This window comes from Rhinolophus hipposideros, assembly GCF_964194185.1.
Source record: "Rhinolophus hipposideros genome assembly, chromosome: 22".
Taxonomy (NCBI): Eukaryota; Metazoa; Chordata; class Mammalia; order Chiroptera; family Rhinolophidae; genus Rhinolophus; species Rhinolophus hipposideros.
The window spans coordinates 11299025-11325449 of NC_138068.1; the positions used below are offsets into that span (position 1 = coordinate 11299025).

Here is a 26425-nt window from a genome sequence, read left to right on the forward strand (position 1 = left end):
CCATCCACTAGATGCTAGTAGTACTACCTTAAGTCGTGACAACCAAAAATATTTATGACATTGCCAAATGTCACTGGTGGGGCAAAACTGTGTCCAGTTGAGAACCACTGAGTTGGAGCAACAGAGTTGGATGTATGGCGATGCGGAAGGGTGTGGAGGGGGAAATATGAGAAGCATGGAAACGGCATTAAAACAATGCCGTTTATGTACATAACAAATAAATGCCCATAGAAAGAAAATACATATTTTACAGGGAAACAAACTGCACATGAAAGCAGGGGAGGGGCCGGGGAGGGGCCATGGAGGGTCTAAAAGGAAACACATATTTGCATCTATGTGAAACAAGAAAGAGTCCCATGTGCACAAAGTGAATAACTCAACAATGCATTTGAGTTCAAATTAAAAAAAAGAACATTCACAGCACAGTACTTGGCATACAGTGAATGTGCAAAAAACGAGAGAGTTTGTTCAAGAGGAACTCGTTAGCTGGCAACAGAGGGAGAAGAGATCAGGTCCCTTCAGAGGGAGACCATGGAGAGAAAATAGGCCATCTCTGTAACCTAGGGGGTGAGAATAAGGGATCACATTCCTTCGTTCGTTCGTTACCTGTGGTTGGTTCTGCCTTCGAAATACATCCAGACTGCTACACTTCTCATCACCCATCTCTACCTCCCCTGTCCAAACAGCCATCACTTTTCAGCTGGACGGTGGCAGTAGCTGCCTGCCTGGCCTCTCTGCTTCAAACTTTGTCCTTCTAGGGAGTCGATTCTCCCTAGGGAATCAGCCAGAGGGATTCTTTAAAAATATAACTCGGACCTGTCCTTCCTCTACTCCAAACCTCCATGGCTCCCTCTTCAGAGTAAAAGCCAGCTGAGTTATTACTCTGCCCTTCGCCGCTTACTCTGCTGCCACACAAGCTTCTTTGCTGCCCTTCAAATCCACCAGGCAAACTGCGTCAGGCCTGGGCCCTGGGTGCTCCCTCAGTCTTCCACCATGTATCTCTTCCTCCACTCCCTTCAAGTTTTCATTAATAAGTCACCTTCTCCATGAGGCCTCCTTCCCTCGTCACCTCTCCTTAAATTTAATTTCAACCCTTTCCCCCTGCAATACTTCAGATACTTCAAAGTACACTATAAATAAAATGAAAAAGACAAGCCACAGCATGGGAGGGAATATTTGCAAATCACAAATCTGATAATGGACTGGTATCCAGAATATATGAAGAGTTCTTCCAACTCAATAATAAAAAGACAAATAAACTAATTAAAAATGGGCCAAGGATTTGAGTACTGTAGATATTTCTCCAAAGAAGATATTATAGATGGCCCAATAAGCACATGAAAACATAGTTAGTCAACATAGTCATTAGGAAAATGCAAATCAAAACCACAATGAGATACCACTTCACATCCACAAAGAGGACTATAACCAAAAAAGACAGACAATAGCAAGTGATAGTGAGAAAGTGGAGAAACTAGAACCCTTAACATTGCTTATGGGATTGCAAAATGGTGCAACTACTCTGGAAAACAATCTGGCAGTTCCTCAAAATGTTAAACTTAGAGTTATCATATGACTTAGCAATTCCACTCCTGGGTATATACCTAAGCGCAGTGAAAGCATACATCCCCGCACAAACTTACACACACATGTTCACAGCAGGATTATTCAAAATAGCCCAAAGTGGTAGCAACCCAACTCTCCATCAACTGATGAATGCACAGACAAAACGTGGTACAATGGAAAATTATGTGGCAATGAGAAGGAATGAAGTACTGATACAAGCTACAGCATGGATGGCCCTTGAAAACATAGTGCTAAGAAAAATAAGCCTGTCACAGAAGACCACATATTGTATGATTCAATATAGAAGAAATCTCCAGAAGAGGCAAATCTATAGAAAGGGAATGTAGATTTGTGGTTGCCAAGGGCTGTGGGGGGGAAAAGGGAATGTTTGTTCATTGCTATGGGATAATGAAAACATTCTAAAATTAGGTAGTGGGTGACGGTTGTACAACTCTGTGAATATACTAGAATTGTACACATTGAAATGGTAAATTTATGGTATGTGATTATATCTCCATCAAGCTGTTATTAAACAAAACACATAACTGGTTCTAGAGTTGAGCTTCCGATTGTTACTGAGATGCCTGGAAGGCAAGGCAGGAAAGGGGGAGTCAGGATCAACCCACAGTGAACCCCAGGGAGGACAGCTGATTAATCCCTCTTAGAATCCCTCCCTGGCCACAGGCAAATACTCCTGACCACCTTGCATGTGCCTAACCCTAGCTGGAAAAAATAGAGTACAGGGACTTCAGGGAGGCGGGTCAGGAGGAGGAGAGGTGAGGAAAGAGGCAGCAATCACTGGCTGCTCCAGCTCTCCAGGGAATTTCTAATGGATCCACAAGATACAGAGAGGAACGGCTACCAAAGGGATGATCTGGCTCTGAATAGTGGGTAGGAAGAGATGGAAAGGAAGTGGAGAGATGACAGCTTCGAGCAGCACATGCTCTGATTGGGAACAGGAAGAGAGCCCAGTTTCTGTTTTAAAGCTCAAACACTCTGTTTTGAATCATCCCTTAATCATTGTAGTTCTGTTGGTCTTATTTCCCTAAGTAAACAGTGAGTCGCCCCTTTGGCTGGGACCACAGTTGATATGATTTTGGCTTCCTGTACAGTGCTCAACACAATGGCCACAAGCAAAGAGCTGCTGGTCCTTGGCATGGATGTCCAGAGGGTTTTGGCCTTTAGAGCCAATTCTGGAGCTCCACAGTCCTCACCCTCTTCTGAAAAGAACACTTCAGTTTCCTTTGGGGACCCATCCCTCCCTCACCTCGTCCATTTGGTTGGGATGGAACTGACCTGCTCCTCTGCTCTCTCCATGTCAGGAGTGGCTGGCCAATCAGAGGCAGATGGGTGCGTATGTGACCCAGTTTGGGCCAGTGAGGTTGAAGTCTGGGAATTATGCTGGAATTTGAGAAACAGACAGTCTCCTTTCTTAGCTGGGAATGCTGAGAGGAAGGGACTACATGTAGAAAGTTGGCTGAGGGGTGCAGAAACACCAAGCTCTGAGAATATTGCTTAAGCTCCTGGATCCAGACCAACCTGAATCCCACATACCCCTCCCTGGCTTTTTTATTTCTTGTGATCCAATCATTATAGCTTCCTTTCTAGCTTACATACTCTGTGCTTCAAAGTGAGAGTCTTGCTTGATACTTGCTGTTAATAATAAGCTCCACAAGGCTGCAGCTACTGGAAAAGCACAAAGAGAAAGAGCTATGGGCCCAAAGTGAAGGCCATGGATTTTAGTTCTGTTATGAATGCCCTGACTACATAACCTCCTTGTCTCTCTCAGTTATTCTGTCTGCAAAACGAGGCTCACACTCCTGCTACTCTAGGTCTTTTATACTTCTCTGACTTCCAAGTTTATCAGCTGTAGGCCAGACCTCTCTTTGGAGCTTCAGATCCACAAATCCAGTTGTCCTCTGGCCTTTTGAACTAACTTTATTTTTCCTCAATAATTTTTTCATTGTTCTTCCTCTTATTACATGGTATTTTGTGCTAGAAACTGCTAATAGGTGTCCTCCAATATCCATTCTTCCTTTCTCCCTCTCAGAATAACAGTCTCTAAATTTTGAGGGGGCATGTGACTAGACTACATTTCCCAGATTTCCTTGCAGGTAGATGTGGCCATGTGATCAAGTTCCAGCCAATGGGATGTGAGTACAAATGGTATGTGCAACATCTGGGTCTGGCCCTTAAAGAGAGGGACAAAAAAATAAAAATAAAGTAAAAGAAAGAGAGGTAAATTCCCCCTTTTCTGTTCTCCCTTCTCACTGGCTGGAGTACAGACATGGGAGTGAGCTATGCTTTATCTTGGTAATGAGGGCAATGCTTCAGGGATGGCAGAGAATCAAGCAGAAGGTCCCTGGTGCTGGGTAGCCTTATCAGCTTGAATTGCTTATACCTGGACTGCTAGACAAGGAAAATATTCTATCTTGTTTAAGCCAGTTATTTTGAATCTCTCTAAGGGTTGCTAGATTTAGCAAATTAAAAAAACAACACAAAACAAGAACAAAAACAAAAAACCCCCCAAAAACTCATTCCTCACCTAAGAGAGCGCTGGAGGAGGGAGTGGAAAATTCCAGAAGAGTAGTGAAGATTGCACAGGACACCTGTAGGCCCCAGGGGCTTTTCACCTCAGTTTTCCCTGTACATCCTGGGAGCACATAGGGAGGCAAGTGAGCCTGGGGTCTGACTCTCATTCTGTCCTGGGTGATCTCTCTCTCAGCCTCAGTTTCTCCTTATGTACTATGGAGATGAATTGAGCATGATGGCCTCGGGTCCTTCCAGCTCATACCTTCTGTAGTTCTGTAATTCTAAAATGAATGTTGACACTCAGATGTCAATAGGGTCAGGAGGGTGCCATAAACGGGTTAAACACAGGCCAGGTGGGGGCTGGGGATGGGCTAGAGATCGTACACCCCTGCGAAGAGGGCAGTCGCCACTCAGCTCCTGCTGACTGCTACCCCTTGGGAATGCAGGATTGCCAAATTTTCTAAGTTTTCAAGAAGAGTTGGAAATCTGGATAGTTTTGGTCTGTGCAATCTCCTGATTTTTAAATGTTGGCGACAAATTCACATTTTTTCAAGCACTCAAGGGGCCAAACTAAAAAATGTCTGCAGGCTGAATTTGGCCAGTGGCCACCAGTTAGAAATTTTTTGTTTTGATGCTATTTTCCTGCCCTCCTTCCCCGCTTTCCTTCTTTCCTTCCTCCCTCCCTCCCTACCACAAATATTTGATGCCTACTCTGTGGGGGGCACTGTTCTGTGCATTTGGGATAAAACAATAAACAAAACAGGAAAAAGAGTTCCTGTCGTCATGCGGCTCTCATTCTAGTGAATTGCCCTGATTCATTCATGTAACAAATATTTATTGGACAATTCTGACCCATGCACTGTACTTAGTTGGGTTGATAAATGTTCATGGTCCCTGACCTCATGGTACATATAGCCTAGAAGGGAGACGGGCAATAAGGACATAATTATAATACAAATGAGAAATAGTTATGGGGAGAGATGCAATTTAGATGGAGGGAAGTGGTTAGGAAAGTCCTCTTGGAGAAAGCTACATTTACAATGAGAACTGAAAGGTAAGTAATATTTGACTTAGTAAAATAATTTTATAGAACATTCTAGATTATAACAGAGGCTTCCAATGTGCCTCCCCCCCAGACCCCCTCAGCTGTTACATTTCCTGTACATGCGGAAGCTTTCTACTGTTAGCACGTGCCCTAGGCCAGAAGGGCAGGGAGGTCACATCCCTAGGAGAAGCCCTCACCCCATGGTGGAAGGGAATCTGTAGATTACTATCCTAGCACCCTCCCTCCTTGGGTGGGTCAACTCTGAGGTGTGTTCCACAGTCTCCCAGGGGTCCCCGGTGGGACCAACCCCCAGTTACCCACAGCAGAAACTATTTATGCCCACTGCATTGGCTGCTTTCCCTTCCCTGTCTCAATTCCCCCCTCTGCATCCGATGCTTCCTGAAATCTACCCCCAAATAAACTACCCACACTCACTGTGTGTCTGAAGCTCTGCTTCTGGAAGAAGCCCAGAAGATAAGGGAGAGAACATGACAGGTTTGAGGACAGAAAGCAACTCAGGACGAGTAGTAGGAAACGGTGCTGGAGAGTGGGGGCAAGAGCCAGCTCATAAAGGGTCCTGGAGGCTGGGGGTAGGGTTTGTCAACAGGGAAGCCACTGATGATTTTTCAGCCGGGGAGGACCCTAATCAGGCTTGCATTTTGGGATGATCCCTCTGGAGGGGCCTGTAAAGGGCAAGAATGGAAGCTAAGAGAGGAGGTAGCTGGAGGTGAAGATAGCTGGGATTAGGTGGTAGGATTGGAGAGAGGTGGCTGGCAATGAGGAATCACAAGGGCCAGGTGGCCTGGGGCTCACAAAGGCCTTTGAGCTTTGTCCCTGTCCTGAGGGAGCTCACAATTTGGTTTACGGAGGGGTGGTGAGACACAAACACCAACATCATGCCTAAGATTACAAAGCCGTACACAATTTAAGGAACCAATTTGCTGCATGGAGCCTTAGAACTTCAGAGTGGGCTATCTCTAAGGGAAAGAAGAGTGAAAGAATGCCTTTTAGGGAAGGCGACTTTACCAGGGTGGCCAGAAAAACCATGGAACACCCAGACCTAGAGGGCAACTCACTATAGTGGCCCCTTTGGGGCAGCCCAATTTTCTTCCATGGCGGCCAACTCCACTCTTAGGTGTTTTCAGCAGCTCTTGACTCGGCCATCCTTTACCTAAGCTATGCACAGTCCAAAAACGCACGCCGGATTTCCCGCAGGCACTGCTAGACATATTAACAGCATTCCTACACAGTAAGAGATTTCTGCACTACCAACACCATTTTCATATTCTTTACAACATAATGGCAGACGATAAATCTATCTTGCTAATTACACATCCAGCTTGTTATAACTCCCATAAAAAAACACGAGCAGCTGGAAAAGCCATGAGGTGATGTCAAATCATATTCCTGGTCTCTAAACAGAAACAGAAATATTTTCCAGTCGCTGGTGAGTCTCATGGTTCCTACTCAGGCGTGGCAGCAGCTGCCAGCAGGTTGCTCACCTCGGATGAGACTGTAACTTGCCCGTGCTCTGAAGCTCCACCCCGCCACCCCCACCTGTCGCCCTGAAGAGATGGCAGACGTCTGGAGCATCCACACGTGGGGTATTGGAAAGCCCTCAGCATGAATGCAAAGAATCGGCAGGCTTTGGGTTTTAGCACTTGGGTTCGTTGTTGTATTGTTCAGGTGGTTTCAACGTTTCTTCCATTCACCACCATTCAGCCCATAGCATTCGCCCAGCATTCGAACTGGATGGTTCCCCAACATAATTTGTCGATAATATATTTGCAAAGCTGTTGCTAAGAGCCATACTGGAGCTGACAAAATGCCTCCCCCTTGTCTCAGAAAAATGGAAGGAAAATTAAATGCATCTGCTGGAGACACTAAGATAAACAACAGGGAAGAAGAAAAAGACTTTACCTCGTATGTTAGCTAGGATTACTGGTTTTGGCTGCAACCTACCCTAGCCCGCTTAGAGACAGCCAACGACTATGAGCTTATATCCTATTAAGTGGACGCTGAACACTTCATGTGTTGGAAGAAAAGGCATGGGAGACAATAGAAGGGGAAGCTAATTAAATTTTCACATGTCAAGGGAAAATTCCATAGGCGTTCTCAAACCTGGGCTGACCCAAAGGGGCAGCTTTTGTTGGAGAAACTGCCTCATAAACTGCCCCCCACAATTCCCAGGACAAATCAGCTGGACAGACAGTCATGTTGGGGGGGAAAAAAAAGAGACAAATGGAATCTTACCTTCCCGTATCTGGATGCAAAAGTCCCCGTGAGTAAGGAGTGAAAAATAATTATTGTCTCATCCAAGTCCCACACGAACACACGCTGTGATGAAAGAGAGGAAGAGAATGGAGACAAATGGACTCACTTGCATCTGACTTAATGTCTGCAGAAATTAATTCTCTGGAGGAAAAAGGAGTCTTGAAAAACATTATCTTTAAGTTATAAAACATGCAACTCACTGATGTGTCCTTGCGTCCCCATCCAACCTCAGCTGTGTAAAGAGTACGCTGATGGCCAATTTCTGAGCTCCTATCAACCCAATAGATGCCAGAACCAAGAAGCCTGTTTTTGCCTTCCACATGACAGTTCAAAAAAGGAGTTCAGTCCAAGCACAGTAATAAAAATCTTATAACTCATTTGACAAAATGAATACTACCATTTTACATTCATAGCTCACCATCAGTCCAGCTACTTCTGACCATTTCTGTTTTCAGCAATTCTGGTGGTTACCTCCACAACTCTAAATAACATATTTATACCTTTCCTTATTTGATGTGCCAAATTTAGACAATATCTTTTGACTTAGCAATCTGGAGGTTTGGGGTTTAGCTCATGGTAATCTCCACCATTTCTCCAGAATTTTATATTTTTCACACATGTGAACCGCTCTGTTTCCCATTCCATCAGCTATGGACATTCTCCCTTGGTTAACACAGTAAACGCACTTTGGAAGATATTGGATACTGGTGTCTCTATTCTTTTCCCCACCTCCTCCCCTCTCTGACATGTATCAGCTCTAGCTTTACTTTTGCATTGTCAATGTGGACAGATTGGCTTGTGTATTTAGTTTTATAACTATACTTAAGTCTTCTGTGCTCTGTCTATATGTTGATTTTTAAAGTTGGTAACTAGTAAAGACCACTTATATCTTGTGATAACTGTTCACTGCAGAGCCAAGTAACGTGCTAGAATTTCACTTCCTTCTCTGTGGTTCCAATGTCCTAACCCCAGAGCCACTTGAAGGAGACTGTTCCCACCATCAAGGTCATATGCATTCTCCTTTCTTGCACGCTATCCCGACTAAAACCATGCCATATCTCAGTGTGTTCACATAGGAATCATGCAACATTTTGTTTTTGCTAGAGTTTATTAGTTGCTTTAATTATTTTCTTGTTTCCAATAAGGTGCCTTCACTAGAATCTCAAATTCCGCCACACCCTCTGTATCAAAGATATCCATCCTCAGTGACAGAATGCTCCAATGCAGACTGGGTCATCCTTAGATTTGCTGCATAGCTAGCATTCTGAGACTTCCCTTTACTGTTATTTCTGGGTCAGATCCACCGTTTCCTGGATCCCAAATCTCTCTTGGTTTTCTTCCTTGTTTTGCTTGTTGAATACATCGTTAAGTTGCTTCTTCTGAAAGGGTGCATGGAAAATAATCTTCCTGAATTCTTGCATATCTGGTGGTACCTTTATTTTGCTCTGCAGCTCCTGTGGATCCGGAATTCTAATTGGGAAACAATGTCCTTTAGATCTTTGAAAGAATTCCTCCATTATCTTGTAGTGCTCAGCATGATTGATGAGAAGTCTGGTGTTTCACTTGTCCTCAGTCCTTTGTGGTTATTTTTTTTTCCTTTCGGGTTTTTTTTTAAGGATTTTTCTTTATACTTGGTATCCTCAATTTCCATGAGGATATATCTAGGTGTGGTCTTTTTTAATTGATGGTGTTCAGCACTTCAGTGTCTTCAATCTTATTTCTTGAAATCATTTCCTCCCATCTTTTCCACCGTTTTCTCTTTTCTGGAATTTCCAATAGTCAAATTAGACCTTGTGGATTGATACTGGATATCTTTAAAAAAAAATGTTGTCTTTTTGATCTATGTTCTGAGAGATTTCTTAAACTTTCTCTTCCACTTTCGATTCTCACTGACGTTTTAAAATTTATAGTAACTCTTTGTCTCTGAGTGTTCCTTTCCCAATAGCTTATACTTCTTATTTTATGGCTGCAAGAGTTCTTTGAATCTTTACAAGGAAACCAATCAGAATTTTTTAAAGTTCTTTGCTGTTTCTGAAATTACCTTTCTTGACCTTTATCTTACATGTTTATCCTGGCATTTGTCCTACATACTTATCTTATATTTTTATACTGTTGGTTTTCCTCATTTTTCTGGTGATCATTATTTTTAAGAACAAAGGGCCTGATTGATCATCTGTGTGGCTGGGCTTGGGCAGCAGAGGGGAGAGGGGTGCAAATACCTACTCAGTGTGCCATTGTCAACGGGCCACCTTTGAAACCTTTCTGGAACTCAGTGGCTGTATTTACATATTAGCATTTGCCACGTCTTTAAAAATAAAGAGAAGGGTGTAGGTAGAAAGAAAAAGGTCAATTAATGCAGGGGTTTTCAAACAATTAGCAGACCTGAGTAGTGTTTTGTGATTTTTTTGTGTGTCTAGTTATATTTATGTATATGTATGTGCTGGGTCATGATATTAAATACAGTTCTTACTACGGGTCATGGTAAAAAAAAATGTTTGAAAACCACTGTTTTTGAGGAGTGCTTCTGGGGGTGAAATATGCTAAGCCTAATTTATCTGAATTAACTGGGTTGGATCAGTTAAACTTAGAAATTTTGGAAAGAGAATTTAAAAAACTCCATGAATATCTTCAAATTTAATGCAGGCTCAACTAATTTACCCATGACACCCCCTCTGAAGAAGCTCTGTCCCTCTTCCCCGCTAGCCCACCATGCTATTCCCCTGCCCTAGATTCTTAGTGGGTAGGTTTTTGGTGGCATTCTGATGGTGCCCCTAAGCCCTACCCATTGGGGTTTGGGCCAGTGTGGGTCCCTGACGCTAGTTAGGTCAGAGGCCTTTCCTTGGGAACTTAAAATTGGGCTCTAGATAGAAATTCATTGTCTTTAGGTCATGTTGGTAGACATATGATCTGAAGGACAAGGAAGGCCAGTCTGCAGAGAGAGAGGAACAGAGGGGTGAGAGATGAGACAACAACATTTTTGCAGGACTTGGCTTCAGTTAGAAGCAGAATGAGGGGCCTGAGGAGAGCCATGCCTGGGAAGCGGTATGTGGGGACACTGAAAAGTCACTATGGCTTGTCGATTCTAACACCTTCACTGTGGCTTGTGGGGAGAGAAGGTGTAAATGCATTTTCTTGCCCCATCTACCTCTGGTGACACTCCACTGTAGCCCTGCCCTTGGGTTCTACAAGAATCCTTGTATCCTTAATATAAATTCTGCTTTTTCGTTTAAGCTGGCTCAAGTTGGTTTCTGGCACCTGCAGCCAAGGGATTTTTAACTAATACAAACTCAGAATTTTCCTCCTTTCCACTTCTCCACATAATTTGTCTCTCGTGGGCTTCAGTCATTAGCAAAACTGCCAAAGACTTAAGAGGTGTGACCCGTGCAAACTCTCCATGCTGACATTAAGCACAGAAGTGAAACACAGCTCACACCTTTTCAACCGTTCCTGCCCAGTGGTACTTACTCTGGAATCAAGAAGCAGATGTTTCCAGAATAATAGCACCCCATAATCCCTGACTTCCATTCTACCCCCACCTCCTTCTCCACTTAATGGAAAAATGTCTCTCCACCCCCACCATCTCCTACCAAGAGCAGAAATCGTGTGAGGTGACCGAATACATTTTTTTAAAAAATATATTCAAGTATGGGTTGCTCTCCATGATTTCTATAGATCTGCAACTTCAAGCTGGTAGAAAATCCTCAAGAATATGGGAGGGCAGAATGCCAGGACAACCTGAGGTCAATAAACTTCCTTCTTGCCTTTTGTTGAGGGGACTGAGGGAAGTCTCCTCAATTTTGGAAGGTGGAGGCCTTTAAGAATAAGAGGAGAAGCAAGAACAAACGACCCTGGACTGAGAATAGTCCAGGAGCAGTAGAAACACTTGCTCTGTGGCAAGTCCCCAGGGCGGTCAAGCTCTCAGAGGAAATGGCTGCTGGAGATGCATCAGATGCAGGGGACAGAAGTGGTGTTCAAAATATTTAACACCTAGGATGGTTGGAACAGACATCAGCCATATAAACAACAGATACAGCCCTGATTGTGAAGACTGGTGAAGTGATTCAGCCCTAGTAGTGAAGACATTTGTCCTTTGTGCCCCCAGCATCCACCCCTTCCTGGTAAGAGCCCCTGGTTTTCTTTGCCCATTGTGCGTTGTTGGGTGGGACTGTCAACTGGCAGCAAGTGGAAGACCCAAGCCAGGTCAGTGGGATGCAGTCTCCTTGGAATCAAACATCGAGTGACATAACACTAGAATTTCAAACGGTTCACTCTCCAGCAGGGCCTGGCACCCTGAAGGTTTCCTGGATTCCTCAGCATGGCCTTTGTTATGGTTCTTTCTCATCCTGGTTTTATGTCTTCCTCCCAGTAAATTCCTGTTTGCTTAAGTAACCGGAACTGGTTTCTATTGCTTGCAACCAAAGGATTGCAGTTTATACTCCGAGATTCTTGTCTGCAAGGCTGTGTGTGCCCGGTGTATGGCATGGAAACCCCAGAGAACGGCTGGACCACTGCAGGCACTGGCAGTGAGGAAGGTGGCAGTGACCAAGCCAAGTTGGACGTCAGTAGTTTGTATTCTGATTTCTGAGACCACTCGAACCCTGAGATTCTCATGCAGTTCTGAGAGGGGAGGTGCTCCAGCAATGAGATGGAATTTCCTACCACCCAGATGGGATGGGGACTCAGAGTCAAAATTAGCTTGATTTTAAGGAAAGGATGAAAATGGTATTTCTTAGCAAATCTGAGTTACTGGGCTAACTGGCTCAAGCTTTGCAGCTGCTACATATATTGGACAGGATTATGAAAAGGGATGTGATGATGATGCATTTGGATTTCTTCGCACCGACACTGGCTGTGAGATACTCTACACACACCCACGGCACACTCACGCCAACAAATGACCGCCTGTTGCAAAGACGTATGAACTAGTGTACATGCCGTTTTTCTCTGTTGATTGATAACTGTTGCTTCGACCTGTTTTTTGCGTGTCTGTCTACCCTCTGTCCTCACTAGTACCCTCCCCCTTCTCTCGGGCATGCTGTTCTTTTTCGTTTGCTTGTTTTGGGAAAATGTCCGTGCCTGACCACTAACCCTACACTTGCTTTATTACAATAAAGATCGGGGCACCCCTTACATCAGCCGTTCTCAGCCTGGGCTGTATACTGAAATCGCCTGCGGAGTTTAAAAATACCGAGGCCTGGGTTGACCCTCAGGGAGTCTGATTTCATTGATCTGGGTGCAGCTTCAGAATGAAGATTTCTCAAAGCTCCCCAGGAGATTCTAAGGTACAGCCCAGGTGGGGAACCACTCTTTGAGAAACTCAGAATCATAGAAACGGTGCATGCTCACTCGAGCCAGCCTCCTGTCTCCAGGTAGATAAACGTGTAAGCCATATGAGAATCACTAGGGGAACTTTGAGAACCGCCCCACCCCTGCCATGTTTATTTAATTCCTCTGGGGTTGGGGCCTGGGCATCTGTATTTTAAAAAGTATCCCAGGTGATTCTAATATGTTGCCAGGGTTAAGAGCCACCCTACCCGGCAGGGAAGGTCCACTGGCCATTGAGGTATTTATGGGGGATCTCAAAGAGTGGTCCCCAACCCAGCAGCATCGGTAGCATCTGGGAACTTGTTAGGAATGCAAGGTCTCAGGCCCCGCTGAATTGGGAACTCTGGGAATGGGGCCCAGGGGTCCAGGTTTTCAGAAGCTCCCAGATGATTCTGCGGCGGCTTAGTAGGTTTGAGAGCCACAATTCTTTACTATTTCCAGGGTCACATTTCCTAGCCCATCAGTCAACAGTGCTTTTGTGTGGCCAATCTAATTCTTCCCAGTTTTCCTGCAAATGCTCTTTTCTCTGTCAATGCACTTTGTGAACACAAAGAGCCATTCTCCCCCAGGTACTTGGACAAAACTCTGTCCCCCATTCTCCTGCTCGGGTCACAGATGGAGAGCACGTTCCCCAAGGCACAGAGAGGCCGTGGGAGTTACCTCAATCTCATTGTCGCCTGCTGGGGAGGGATCACTGCTCCGCTTGGACCGGCCTCGGAGCTTCCCGTCGGAGGCTCGGTGCGGCCTGTCCGTATCTCCCTCTTTGGCAGGTGTGGAAGGTCCATTGTGTGTGTTATATTCAGCTGGTGGAGGAAAGGGGAAGATGGACATATCAGAAGCTTTGCTGAGTGTCTTCTCCTAAGAAATATCACACCAGAACCATGTAATGACAAAGTGGTAGGTCCCAAAGGCAGCACCGAAGGCAAAGACCATTCAGAATCCAAATTACTCCAGAGAGCCCTTTAAAGGGCCATTCATGAGCATTCATTCATCCAGCAAAGATTTATTCAGCAGACCTGGTTCCAGGTCCTGGTTCTCACGGCACCCAGATTCCAGAGACAGGAGAGACATTAGACAAATAAGGAAATATATAATATGCCCGGTGGGGACATGTGTGATAGAGTACATCGGATGGGAGGTCACTAAGTGGTATGAGGCAAGTCAGGGAAGGCCTCATGGATGAGGGACATCTGAGTAGGGACCTGAGACTCCGTGAGCAGCGAGCAGTGAGGGCGGGGCCGCTGGGGGAGCTGTAATTACAGTGAACAGCGTTTTGGATTTACAACTCTCTGTATATCCTAAAGCCTGAGAATCCCTAGACTAATGAGGAAGAAGATAAATATTTCTGTGTAGCTGGGCCTTTCCCATTAAGAGACCCCTCCTTTGGGGTTAATGGGGCAGGGGTGGGGGTGATGGTGGGGAGTATGGGGGAGAATTCTCCATGTTCCTGTTCCTATGCAGCTTGCTCCATTCTCTCTTCACAGCAAGTTCTTTAAGGTCTACTTGTTAAGAGCTTTGTCCGTTTGAGAAGTAAATGACATTATATACTCGAAAGCATCCAGCACAGGGCTGGCAATTAGGAGATGTCAATAAATGATGTGAATCGAGATCTGGCTCTACTAGATTCACATACACATGAAAACCAGTGAGAAGGGGCAGGGCAGAGGGCAGGCACCTGCTGCTTCTCACCGAGGTGGTGTTTCTGGACACGGGTGCTGAGGGGCTGCCAAGCTCACACCCTGAACAAGTGAGCAGCACCCTGTGGCACTCGGGTCCCAAAGCCAGCATCCGAGTTGTGTTGTTTCTTACGTGTGCAAGTTTTAGATACATAGCTTTTGATTAGCCTTGATTATCTTTATTGAACTAATGAAGGAACTGAGGCTTAGCGAGAGGACAGAAGTCTGTTGTTAACCCCGCATATCCGAGGTAGAGCCAGAACTAAAATTTGGGGCGTGCTCTTGTCACTTGAGTGACAGAACTGTAATCCAGCGTGGCACCTTAGAAGACATCCCATCCCACTTTCTCAGTTTACAGCTGCTTGTTTAGCTCCCAAATGTGTCCTGTGGATTCCATCTCTCCTTCCATAATCACCAGTTCTTGGATCATCGGGGGGAAATGCTTTTGTCTAAAAATACTTGGCAATGGACTGAGTTGTGTGTGTGTGTGTGTTTTTCCCCCCCTATCTTGGAAGGACTACTTCCCTCCAAAACCCAAAGGACAGAACTTTGTTTATATAATATTTATAAAACTTCTTAGCAGACTAAGGACATACTAAGAAAAGATGTGATTTTGAGTTGTCAGGACTGCTGGGCCGTCTCCAACTCCCCATCATTTTCAGGATACAGTGTTAGAAATTCCCAAACTTCAACCTAGCAAAGACTTACTTCTGGAGGAGGAGGAATAAATAAATAAATAAGTAAATAAATAAGTAAATAAATTTGCAGATGCTTAAGAGTCATGTAAATAAGGTTTATCCTAATTTACTTGGTCGGTCTAAGGCTATTATAGGACCTTAGAAAACATTTGTAGACCCCATTAAAACCCAGGCAAATATTATTAAAAAGAGGGGGAAACACCAGCTACCTAGAAATGTCTACATAAGGTGTATGTGGAGCCAATTTATTAGGGATGCCAAAAAAAACACACAACCCTTTTCCCAATCTTATATAATCTTGAGAAAGAAGCGTCCAAGTTCTAGGTCATAGTTAGAGGTACACAGGCTAGAGCAATTTAGATAAACCTTTCTTGGAGTCATTTTACTCTTTTTCTTTGTCTTTTTTTAAAAAGTGCTTCTCCTTAGTTATTTTAAAAGCTTTACTGAGGTATAATCGACATATAATAAACCACGTATAGTTAGAGTGCCCAATTTGACAAGTTTTCACATATGTATAAATCTGTGAAACCAAGATAATGAACAAATCCAGCATCTCCAAGAGTTCCCTTATGATCTCTTTGTAATCTTTTCCTCTGCTCTCTTCCCAGGCAACCATGGATCTGCTTTCTTTCACTATCAGTTAGTTTGTACTGTAAAACAAACTCCATTTGTTTCAAACAAATGGAGTCACTATATATATACATATATATGTGTGTGTATATATGTATATGTATACATATATATGTGTATATATGTATACACACACACACACACACACACACATATAATTTGCCAGGCTTCTTTCAGCCAGCACAATTGTTTTGAGATTCGATTCATGTTGTTATGCACATCGATAGGTCATTCCTCTGTGTTGCTGAGTGCTATTCTTTTATATGGATATAGCACACTTTTTTAATCTGTCATCTGTGGGTGGACAGTTGGGTTGATTCTAGTTTTTGGGTTGGAATAAAGCTGTTATGAGCATTCACATAGAATCTTTGCATGGACATAAGCCTTCTTTTTCATGAGTGTGATTATTAGGTCATATGGTCAAGTTTGTGTTTGACTTTTTAAGAAACGGCTTAATTTTTTTCCAAAGTGATCGAACCAACCCACGTTTCCACCAGCAGCGTGAGAAAGTTCTAGTTGCTCCACATCCTTGCCAACCCTCGGTATGGTTGGTCTTTGTGATTATAGCCATTCTAGCCGGTGTGCACTGGCATCTCATTGTGGATTTCATTTGCATTTCCTTAATGACTAAGACTGGCATCTTAATCATGTGCTTTTTTGCCTTCCCCGTATCTTCTTTGGTGAAGGGTCTGTTTAAATATTTTGCCTATTTCTTTACTGGGTTGTTTGTTTTCTTATTCTTGGGTTTTGAGAGTTCCTTATATCTTCTGGATACAGGTGTGTGATGGTTCATTTCATGTGTCAAGTTAACTGGGCTAAGGGATTCCCAGATAGCTGGTAAAACATTATTTCTGAGCGTGTCTGTAAGAGTGTTTCCAGAAGAGATTAGAATTTGAATCAGTAGACTGAGTAGAGAAGATCTGCTCTGGCCAATGTGGGTGGGCGTCATCCAACCATTGAGGCTCCAAAGAACAAAAAGGCAGAGGAAGGGTGGATTCTCTCTCTTCTTGAACTGGGCCGTCCATCTTCTCCTGCCCTCAGACACTGGAGTTCCTGGTTCTCGGGCCTTCTGACTCGGACTGAATGACACTAATAGCTTTTCTTCTTTTCCTGCTTGCAGAAGGCGGATCTTGGAGATTGTTGGCTTCCATGACCACGTGAGCCAATTATTATAATAAATCTCCTTTTATCTCTCCCTCTCCCACCCCCAGTGGTTCTGTTTCTGGATAACTCTGACTATATAAAGACAGGCCCTCAGCAATTATTTTCTCCCAGACTGTGGCTTGTTTTTTCATTCACCAATGTCTTTTGAAGAGCAAAAGTTTAAATTTTTTATGAAGTCCAGTTCATATCATTATTTTTCTTTTTGGATCGTGCTTTTGGTATCATAGATGAGAAATCTTTGCTTCACTCAAAGTCATAAAGACTTTCTCCTGTTTTCTTAGAGATTTATAGTTTTATATTTAGGTCTATGATCTATTTTGTGTTCATTTTTGTATGTTATGTGAGGTATGGATTGAAGAACAGTTTTTCTGACTATAGATAGCCTATTGGTCCAGCATCTTTTGTTGAGAAGACCATCTTTTCTCCATTGAGTTGTCTTGGAACCTTTGTCAAAAATCAGTTGCCCGTACATATGTGGATTTATTTCTGAACTCTCTATTCTGATCCATTGATCTTCTTGTCTATTTTTATGCCAGTACCATACTATCTTGATTACTGTGGCTTTGTAATAAGTCTTAAAATCAGGTAGTATCAGCCTTCTAACTTTGTTCTTCTGTATCAGAGATGTTGACATTATTCTAGGTCCTTTGTGTTTCCATATGAAGTTCAGAATCAGCTTACCAATTTCTACAACAGAGCCTGGGATGTTGACAGAGACTGTGTCAAATTGATAGGTCAACTTGTAGAGAATTGACATCTTAACAATATTAAGTCTTCTGACCTATGAATGAGGTATATATCTCTTTGTTTATTAAAATATTTAACTTCTCTCTTTGGTGTTTTATAGTTTTAAGTGTATACATCTTTTGTCAGATTTATCCCCAAGTATTTCATATTTTTGATGCTACTGTAAATGGCATTAAAAGTATTGCACTTTCTATCATTTGCTGTTAGCATGTAGAAATACAATTGATTTTTATATATTCACCTAGTACCCTGAAATGTTGCTAAACTCAACTTTTTAGTTCTAGTAGCCGTTGTGTAGACTCTAGCCAATTTTCTACAAAGGTCATCATGTCATTTTACTTCTTTTTAGTTCATGAACTTTTGCTTCTTTTCCAATATGGATGCCTTTGATTGATTGTTCTTGCCTCATGTCTAGAACCTCTAGTACACGTTTAATAGAACTGGTAAGAATGGACACCCTTGTCTTGTTTCTGATCTTTTGGGGGTAGTTGTAGCTGTCCTGTTTTAGTCTGTTGGAGCTGCTTTAACAAAAATACCATACACTGGGAGACACAAACAACAGAGAATTATTCCTCACAATTTTGGAGGCTGGGGAGTCTAAGATCAATGAACTGCCCAATTTGGTTCCTCCTGAGAGTCCTCTTCCTGGTTTGTAGATGGACTTCTTGCTGTATCCACACATGCTGGATCTCACATCTCTGTTTATAAGGGCACTGATCCCATTTGTGAGGGCTCCACCCTCATGGCCTAATCTCCCAGAGACCTCATCTCCAAATACCATCATATTAGGGGATTAGGGCTTCAACATATGAATTTGGGGCAGAGGTACTACTTTCAGTCTATAGCATCTTTTTCTAGTAAAGGAAATTCCCTTCTACTCCTAATTTGGGATTTTTATCAGGAAGAGAAGATAGATTTTGTTAGATGGTCTTTTTTTTAAATCTATCATGATGACCCTTTTGTTTTTCTTTCTGGTTAATTAATACGGCAAATTATATTGATTTTCAAATTTTCAACCAACTTTGTATTCTTGGGAGAAACCTCACTTGGTCATGATGCATTATCCTTCTTTAATATGTAGTTGAACTTGATTTGCTAACATTTTGTTTAGAAATTCTGTATCTATTTTTATCGTTTTTTTTTTTTTTTATAACGGCTCTTTCTGGTTTTGGCATCAGGGTAATGCTGGCCTCAAAGAATGAGTTGAGAAACAGTCCTTCCTCAATTTTCTTGAAGAATTCATGTAAAACTGATATTTCTTACTTAAATTTTGGTAGAATTAATCAGTGAAGCCACTAGAGCTTGATGATTTCCTTGTGGGAAGATTTTTTAATAAAAAATTCAGTTTATTTAACATAGGCCTGTTTAGATTATTTAGGTCTTTTTGAGTGCGCTTTGGAAGTTTTTGTCCTCCAAGGAATTTGCTCATTTCATTTAAGTTGTCAAATTTATTAGCATGATGTTATTCATAAAATTGCATTATTATCCTTTTAATATTTGTAGGGTCTATAGTGATGTCATTGCTCTCATCTTATTGGTAATTTATGTCTTCTCTTTTTTTTCTTCATCAGCCAGTCCAGAGTTTTTCAATTTTATCGATCTTCTCGAAGAACCAGTTTTTGGTTTCACTGATTTTCTCTATTGTTTTTTTGTTTTCAGATTTCACTGATTTCCATTCTGATCTTTATTGTTTTCCTTCTTCGGCTCATTTTGGTTTTAATTTGCTTTTCTTTTTCCAGTTTCTTAAGGTGGAAGATGAGGTTTTGATTTGAAACCTTTCTTCTTTTCTAATGTAGTCCTTTAGTGCCATAAATTTCCCTTAAATACTGCTTTAGTGACGTCCTAAAATTTTTGATAAGTTGTGTTTTATTCTCATTAAGTTCAAAATAATAATTTTTAGTTCCCCTTGATTTCTTCTGTGACCCATAGTGCATTAGTCAGGGTCATCTATCTATCTATCTATCTATCTATCTATCTATCTATCTATCTATCTATCTATCTATCTACATATACATATAATAGGCACTGGCTCACATGCTTAAAGAAGCTGAGAATTCTCTCTATCTGCCATCTGCAAGCTGTAGAACCAGGAAAGGCAGTGAGTGGTACTCTTCAGCCTGAGTTCAGAGGCCTGAGAACCAAGAGCCCTAATGTGTGAGATCAGGAAAAGATGGACGTCCCACCTGAAGGAGTGAGTGAAATTGCCCTTCCTCTGCCTTTTTGTTCCACATGGACAACTTAATGGATTGGATGATGCCCACCCACATTGGGGAGGGCCATCTTTTTTACTCAGTCTACTGGTTCAAGTGCTAATTTATTCTGGAGACCCCCTCACAGACACACCCAGAAATAATGTTTTACCAGTGATTGGGGCATCCCTTAGTCCCGTCAGCTTGACACACAAAATTAACTATCACACACGAGTTATTAAGTGTATTATTTTGCTTCTAAATATTTGGGAATTTTCCAAAACTCTTTCTGTTATTTATTTCTAATTTAGCTCTACTGTTTTCAGAGAACATTATTTGTATAACTTGAACCCTTTTAAATGTAATGGAAGTTGATTTAAGGCCCAGAATATGTCTATTTTGGTAAATGTCTCAAAAAAAAAAAGAGTGCATTTTGTGGTTGTTGAGTGGAGTAGACTATAGATTATCTGTTACATCTAGTCTTTTAACTCTAGTTCTCTCCTCAGAGAAAATGTTAACAGTTACTTTTGAATCCTTCCAGAAATTTCCTATGCAAATATGAGTATTAAATTACACTGACACTTAAAAAAACAACCCAGGACCCTATTATACTTGTAGTTCTTTTGCACCTTTTATCACCTCTCACCATCACTCAGAGACCCATATTAGTGTAGATATACCTAGCTCACTCTTTTTTAACAGATGGATAGTATGCAGCTGATGACCGCATTATAATTTGTTTAACCCAACTACTGTTAATGGATATTCACGTGGTTTTCAGTCTTTTGCTATGATGCTGTGGCAATAAACATTCTCTTTTATTTAAGTCTTTGTATCAATGTGGGAATTTATCTTCAGAGTAAATTTCTAGAAGTAGAAAAATTAAGTTAAAGAGTACATGCATTTTAAAATTTGGTAGATATTGCCAAACTGCATGGAAGAGTGTTCCAAATTTCTTCTTGAGAGATTTGAAAAAACCTTTCTTCTTCTATTAACAGAGCGGGACCATCTCAGGAGGTAAAAAAAACCAAACAAACAAAACCCAAAACCCTCCAACTTCTTTTGAGGTACTTAAAAATTTTTCAAGAAAAAATTTCTTCAGCACCCACTAATGATTTGTCTTTTCTCTTGAGTGGCGTCAAATGTTCAGATTTTGCCTTCTGCATCAGCAAATTGGCCTGCAATCATTTGAAAATTGTTGGGGCTTCATCTAACTGTTAATGCACGTCCGTGCAGATGGCACTGCAGTGGGGCTGGGGGCTGGGGCTGAGGGTGGAGAAGAGCGTCAGGCAATGCAGAGTGTGTGTGAGCTGTCAGTAATATATAAACCCCCTGGGCCTCTGGAGTTGGAACCAAGACTCTGGAGATCTTGGATAATTTCAAAAGTGGAGTTTTTATGGGAAATTTTAAAACAGTGCATGAGTGAGTGATTGAGTGAGTGTGTGTGGGTGTGTGTGCACGCATGTGTGCGCGTGTGCACACAGATACACATGCGTACATGCCCTTCCTTTATACCAAACACTGGGGGAAGAGGCAAGAGATGTTGCCTCTTAATAATAGCTGACAATTATTTATGTCATTAGATTTTATGTGAGTTTGTTAGACACGCAGTAAAAACCATCCCAACCATGTATCATTGAACCTTAGACCAATGGATAAATGAAGAACAGGGGGAAACAAGAACAATTTCAGAGATGCAAGGAGGCTTTATGTTCGCTTCTGATGAGGAACAGAAAAGACCTTTTCCCATAACACAAATTCTTGTGAAGTCTGTCTTTGGAATCCAGATAACCATTAGATACCCAGGGGCATCTGCTTAAAGATGCTTATATTTCCTTTCTGAATCCAGTTTGGAGAGGCCACATTCTGAAAAGCAGGATACTGCAGGATTATGACCAAGAAAAGTTTGTTAAATTCCTCACCCTTCAAAAAAAAGCGATTAGGAAATTGTTAAACAGGTATCATGTATTCCTTAAGTAGTCTGTGATGAGATCACACACTGGCCAAAACCAATACTCAAGTCCTAAACTGCCTCAACAGTTGACTAAAAATGCTTGGTCATGTTGTCCCCATGTATCACCAAATCTAGGACAACTAACTCGTCCCCGAAAGTATAAGGGCTAGAAGCCACGATTACACCACAAACTCCAGGAACTCCAGAGGTAGATATTTGCTATTGTTCTTTTTTTAACCATTAACCAGTTAATATTTATTGAACGAATATCCACACACCATCATGCTGGCTGGCGTAGGTCCTACAGAGCTCCATATGCCAGTAGGTTTCAGGAAAGACAAGAAAAGAACAAAATACAATATTATTTCTTTCCATTTCGACTTTCTGACTTATTGCGGTCATGTCATTTAATGTGGATAAGCCCAAACCATCTCATAAAAGAGGAGAAATGTGCGTAGAAGGTTTGTGCAATGAATGAATGAATCCACAGGCTGGTGATGTGTACCACCGAGGGGCTAGGATGTGGATTCTCCCACATATTGCCCATAATCTGGGTGGGTTCCACAGGTTGAAATATTAGAATTTTTAGGTAAAAAGTTCTGACTTTTAAACATGGGTTCAACTAAACACACACACACACACACACACACACACACACACAGAAAGGCCAACAAAATATAGCTGAGGGCTGGATTTAGTAATGAACTGGGTGACCAGTTCATTACTGGAACCGATGTCCAGTCCCTCCTTCCTATAAGAGCTCAGACCACAGCCATGAATGACCACGTGACAGTGACAGTACATACCTGCAAGTGACTCAGAACTCTGGTTGGGGATGTTGTGCGATGCCTCCTGGAGAACGTAGGTGGACGTGGAGATGGGGGAAGGGCAGATGCCGCTGGCCGGGACGTAGGGTGGGTTGTAGGAGGAGCTGTAATACTGGGAGTACTGGCTCTGAGGGAAGCCGGGGTAGGAAGGGTAGTCCTGGAAAGGGGAACACAGGCGGTGAGCGAGGAAGACTCCCTGGGCGTGGGCCTTAGGTCAGCCCCATCACAGGCTGATGAAGTCGGGGGGCCTCCCGGGGGCCTCTACTGTCTCTGTCCCTGTCTCTCCTTAAAACAAAAGCTCTATGAGGGCAGGGACTTTCCCCAGAAGCAGACACTGAGAGAAGGATCCAAGAGCAATGAGCGTATTTGGGGGGTGAAAGAGATACCAGTTGGGGAGTAGGAAAGTGGGGTAGTGAAGGGAAGAAGAGATAGCAGCCAATTCCGAGGCTTCTAAGTGGGGACTGGAGTGAATTCTACTGGGGAAATGCTGGGATGGAATAAAACACACATCTCAGAACGGCCTCTCCAAGAAGCAATGGAGCCAGTCTTTGGGAGCTGCTTCTAGGGGTGTTTAATTCTCTGGCTCTTCCTGCCTACTCTATGCATTGGTTTTAGAACACATACATGGGCCCAGGGATGCAGAGACTGGCAGCTGGGGGTGAGCAGGTGCACCCTGAGGGACATGGGTGTGGCCCTGACAGCGTCTGTGTTGGTCACTTCTGCGTCTCCAGTGTCTGAAACAGTGCCGGACACATATACGACAAGTAAGCACTCAGTACATACTGGGTGGTAATGAACAAATGAATGAGAATTAAAGACCACACACCCAGGAGACTAGGTGATATTTTAGGTTCATGAGGGGAGTGCACCTACAACAGCATCCACACAGCATTAGAGATCCAGAATCTTCTATGAGGGAGTCTTGGAGATCAAATCAAAGAATGCCAATCCTCTTATATCAAGCTTTGTGTAAACCAACCAGATATTCCAACTCTCCCACAATACCCATTTAAATATTCTGCCCCATCCTCACCATAAACCAGTGCTTCTCAACCCTGCAAAGAACTCATGGAAAGTTCAGCTTCCTGGGCCCACCCCACATCTATCGAATCAGAATTTCTGGGGGGCGGCATTTAGGAAGCCTGTGTTTTTGATAAGCTCCTGTGGTGAAATGGACAAACACCCGGAGTGGAGGACCACACCTTAAAAAGTACTCTTTTCTTTACAACAATTTAATCTATGCATATAGTACACTGGAAAAAATACAAAAATATATGAAAAACAATTTTCACATATTCCAAGGTTTAAGTGAAATTTAGATTTTTCAGCTCACTGAGGAAGAAATAGTGCATTCCCCATATTTAAATATGTTAAATATTCCTAAAGCCCATCTACCTCCGGGTAGTTTTGTTTAAACATTAGCGTGAAAGTTAACGTGAATCTTTTGTTTTGAAAGAATTTTAGACAGAAAGGGGCACAGATAGCAGAGTTCCCGTACACCTTTAGCAGGTTCATTCTTAATTCACTTTCTAAGTGAAATCAAGAGAATCAAACTATGAGCCGGCATTCATCTTGACAGCGGTGACTTAGTTGGATTTAACCAGCATTTATAAAGCCCCCACTGTGTGCAGGGCACTCAACACTGGGACGCACAGGTGAAGATGTACTTTCACCCTTGAGGAGCTCATGGTCCAGTGAAAGAGCACACGCATTTGCAGTCATACATTCTAGATTCGATAGTCATGGGTGTCTTGGGCTCAGGAGAGTATGGCATATACTACATTGCCTCTGTTGTTATGGAAATCCAGCAATTACAATTTCTCTGCCTCTACTCTCTATCTTCCCAGTAGCTATTTGCACAATCTGGCCCCTGTGCTCTCCAAACCCAGGGAATAAAAGACTTGATTTCTGGTGGGGGGGCTTGAGCAGGAGGAGGCATTCTGGGTGCCCTGGTTTCAACGGACAAGTTCAGGTAAGAACGGAGACAGCTGCTGGGTCTACCTGGTGTACATTGCCAAATCCGGCCGCGTTGGTCAGTCCATTGGCTCCTTGGTAGATTCCCGCCGTGCCTGCGGAAAGGAGAACGGGTGTACAGATGAGGGTTTCTTACAGTCGGAGGCGGGGGAGCATGGAGGAGAAGCATGCAGCAGAAAGGTGGGGTCTTTGAGGTCTGACAGGCTGGGATGGAAACTGTGACCTTGAGAAGTTCCCAAATGTCTCTGCACCTCACTTCTCTCAATGAATAAAAGAAATAACACTTTCATCAAAGGATGGTAGTGAGAAATAAATGAGAGCGTGCACACAACACAGTTTCTGGTATTTGATCATGAGAAAACCACCTTATTTTTAAAAATTGTGGAAAATGTACAGAAAATGGAAATTTTAACCATTTTTTCAGTGTACAGCTCAGTGGCATTAAGGACATCCATACTGCCGTGTAACTATTACCACCATCCTTCTCCGGAACGTTTTTGATCTTGCTAAGTTGGAAATGTGTACCCATTGTATAAAACTCCCCACTGAGCCCTCCCTCAGCCCCTGGCACCCACTCTTCTACTTTGTATGAATTTGACTACTTTAGGTATCTTATGTAAGTGGAATCATGGAGTATTTGTCCTCCTGTGACTGGCTGATTTCATTTAGCATCATGTCTTTCGAGTTTCATCCGTTATGGTATGTGTCAGAATTTCCCTCCTTTTTAAGGCTCAATAATATTCCATTGTATGTATAGTCCACATTTTTTTATCCATTCATCTGCTGACGGACACTTGGCTTGCTTCCACCTTTTGGCTATTGCAAATTATGCTGCTGTTTTGGAGGGTATAATTATGCTATAAAGTGTCATTGTAAGTGTCGGTTGAATTATTTTTAAAGTAAATTGATATAATTGTGCAGCTGTCACCACGAGGCAGTTTTAGAACATTTCCATCACCCCCGAGGTTCCGTCCTGCCCATCAGCAGTCAACCCCCACTCCCCTCACTAGCCTCACGCAGCCACTGATCGGTTGCTGATTCCAGAGTTTTGCTTTCTCTAGAAACTTCACAGAAATACGCTTATGTAATATGTACTTGTGTCTGGCTTCTCTCCTTTAATATAATGCTTTAGAAACTCATCCATCTCAGTAGTTCATTCCTTTTTATTGTTGATAAGTATTTCCTGGTATGGGTGTACCACATCCAAATTTTGGCTGTTATGGATAACCTGCTAGAAGCATTTGCATGCACGTCCTTGTGTGGACATGTTTTCATTTCTCTTGGGCAGATCCCAGGAGGAGCATTGTGGAGTCACGTGGTAAGAGCATGTCTCACTTTCTACGAAATCACTAAATTCTCTTCCACACTGGCTGTGCTGTTTTGCTTTCCTACTCTCAATGTCTGAGAGCTCCAGTTTCTCCAGCGCTTGGTACCATCAGTAATTTTTATTATAGCCATTCTAGTAGGTGTTCGGTGGTATCTCACTGTGGTTTTAAGTAGCAATTCACTAATGACTAACCATGTTGGGCACCTTTTCATGTGCTTATGAATCATTCATGTATCTTTTCTGATGAAGATTTACACAAATCTCTGTCCCACGACAAAGAAAGCGAGGTTTGTCCTCTTATTACTGAGGTGTAAGAGTTCCTCACAAATTCTGGACACAATTTTTTTATTAGATATATGATTTGAAAATATTATCTCTCATTCTGTAGAGTCTTTTCATTTTTTCAAAAATCCGTTTTAAAAATTTTATTGGGGAATATTGGGGAACAGTGTGTTTTCTCTAGGTCCCATCAGCTCCAAGTCGCTGTCCTTCAATCT

The 26425-nt window shown here is 42.6% G+C and overlaps 1 protein-coding gene across 1 annotated transcript in view; it reads right to left on the reverse strand.

Annotated features, from left to right (window-relative positions):
• EYA2 (EYA transcriptional coactivator and phosphatase 2) overlaps nucleotides 1–26425 on the reverse strand; it is a 224478-nt gene that overhangs the window by 63683 nt on the left and 134370 nt on the right. The window contains exons 6-9 of the mRNA XM_081033652.1: nucleotides 24629–24696; nucleotides 22607–22784; nucleotides 13403–13545; nucleotides 7397–7480 (exon numbers count right to left, since the gene is read on the reverse strand). Coding sequence (XP_080889778.1) covers nucleotides 7397–7480; nucleotides 13403–13545; nucleotides 22607–22784; nucleotides 24629–24696 — 473 coding nt within the window. The remainder of the gene's footprint in view (nucleotides 1–7396; nucleotides 7481–13402; nucleotides 13546–22606; nucleotides 22785–24628; nucleotides 24697–26425) is intronic.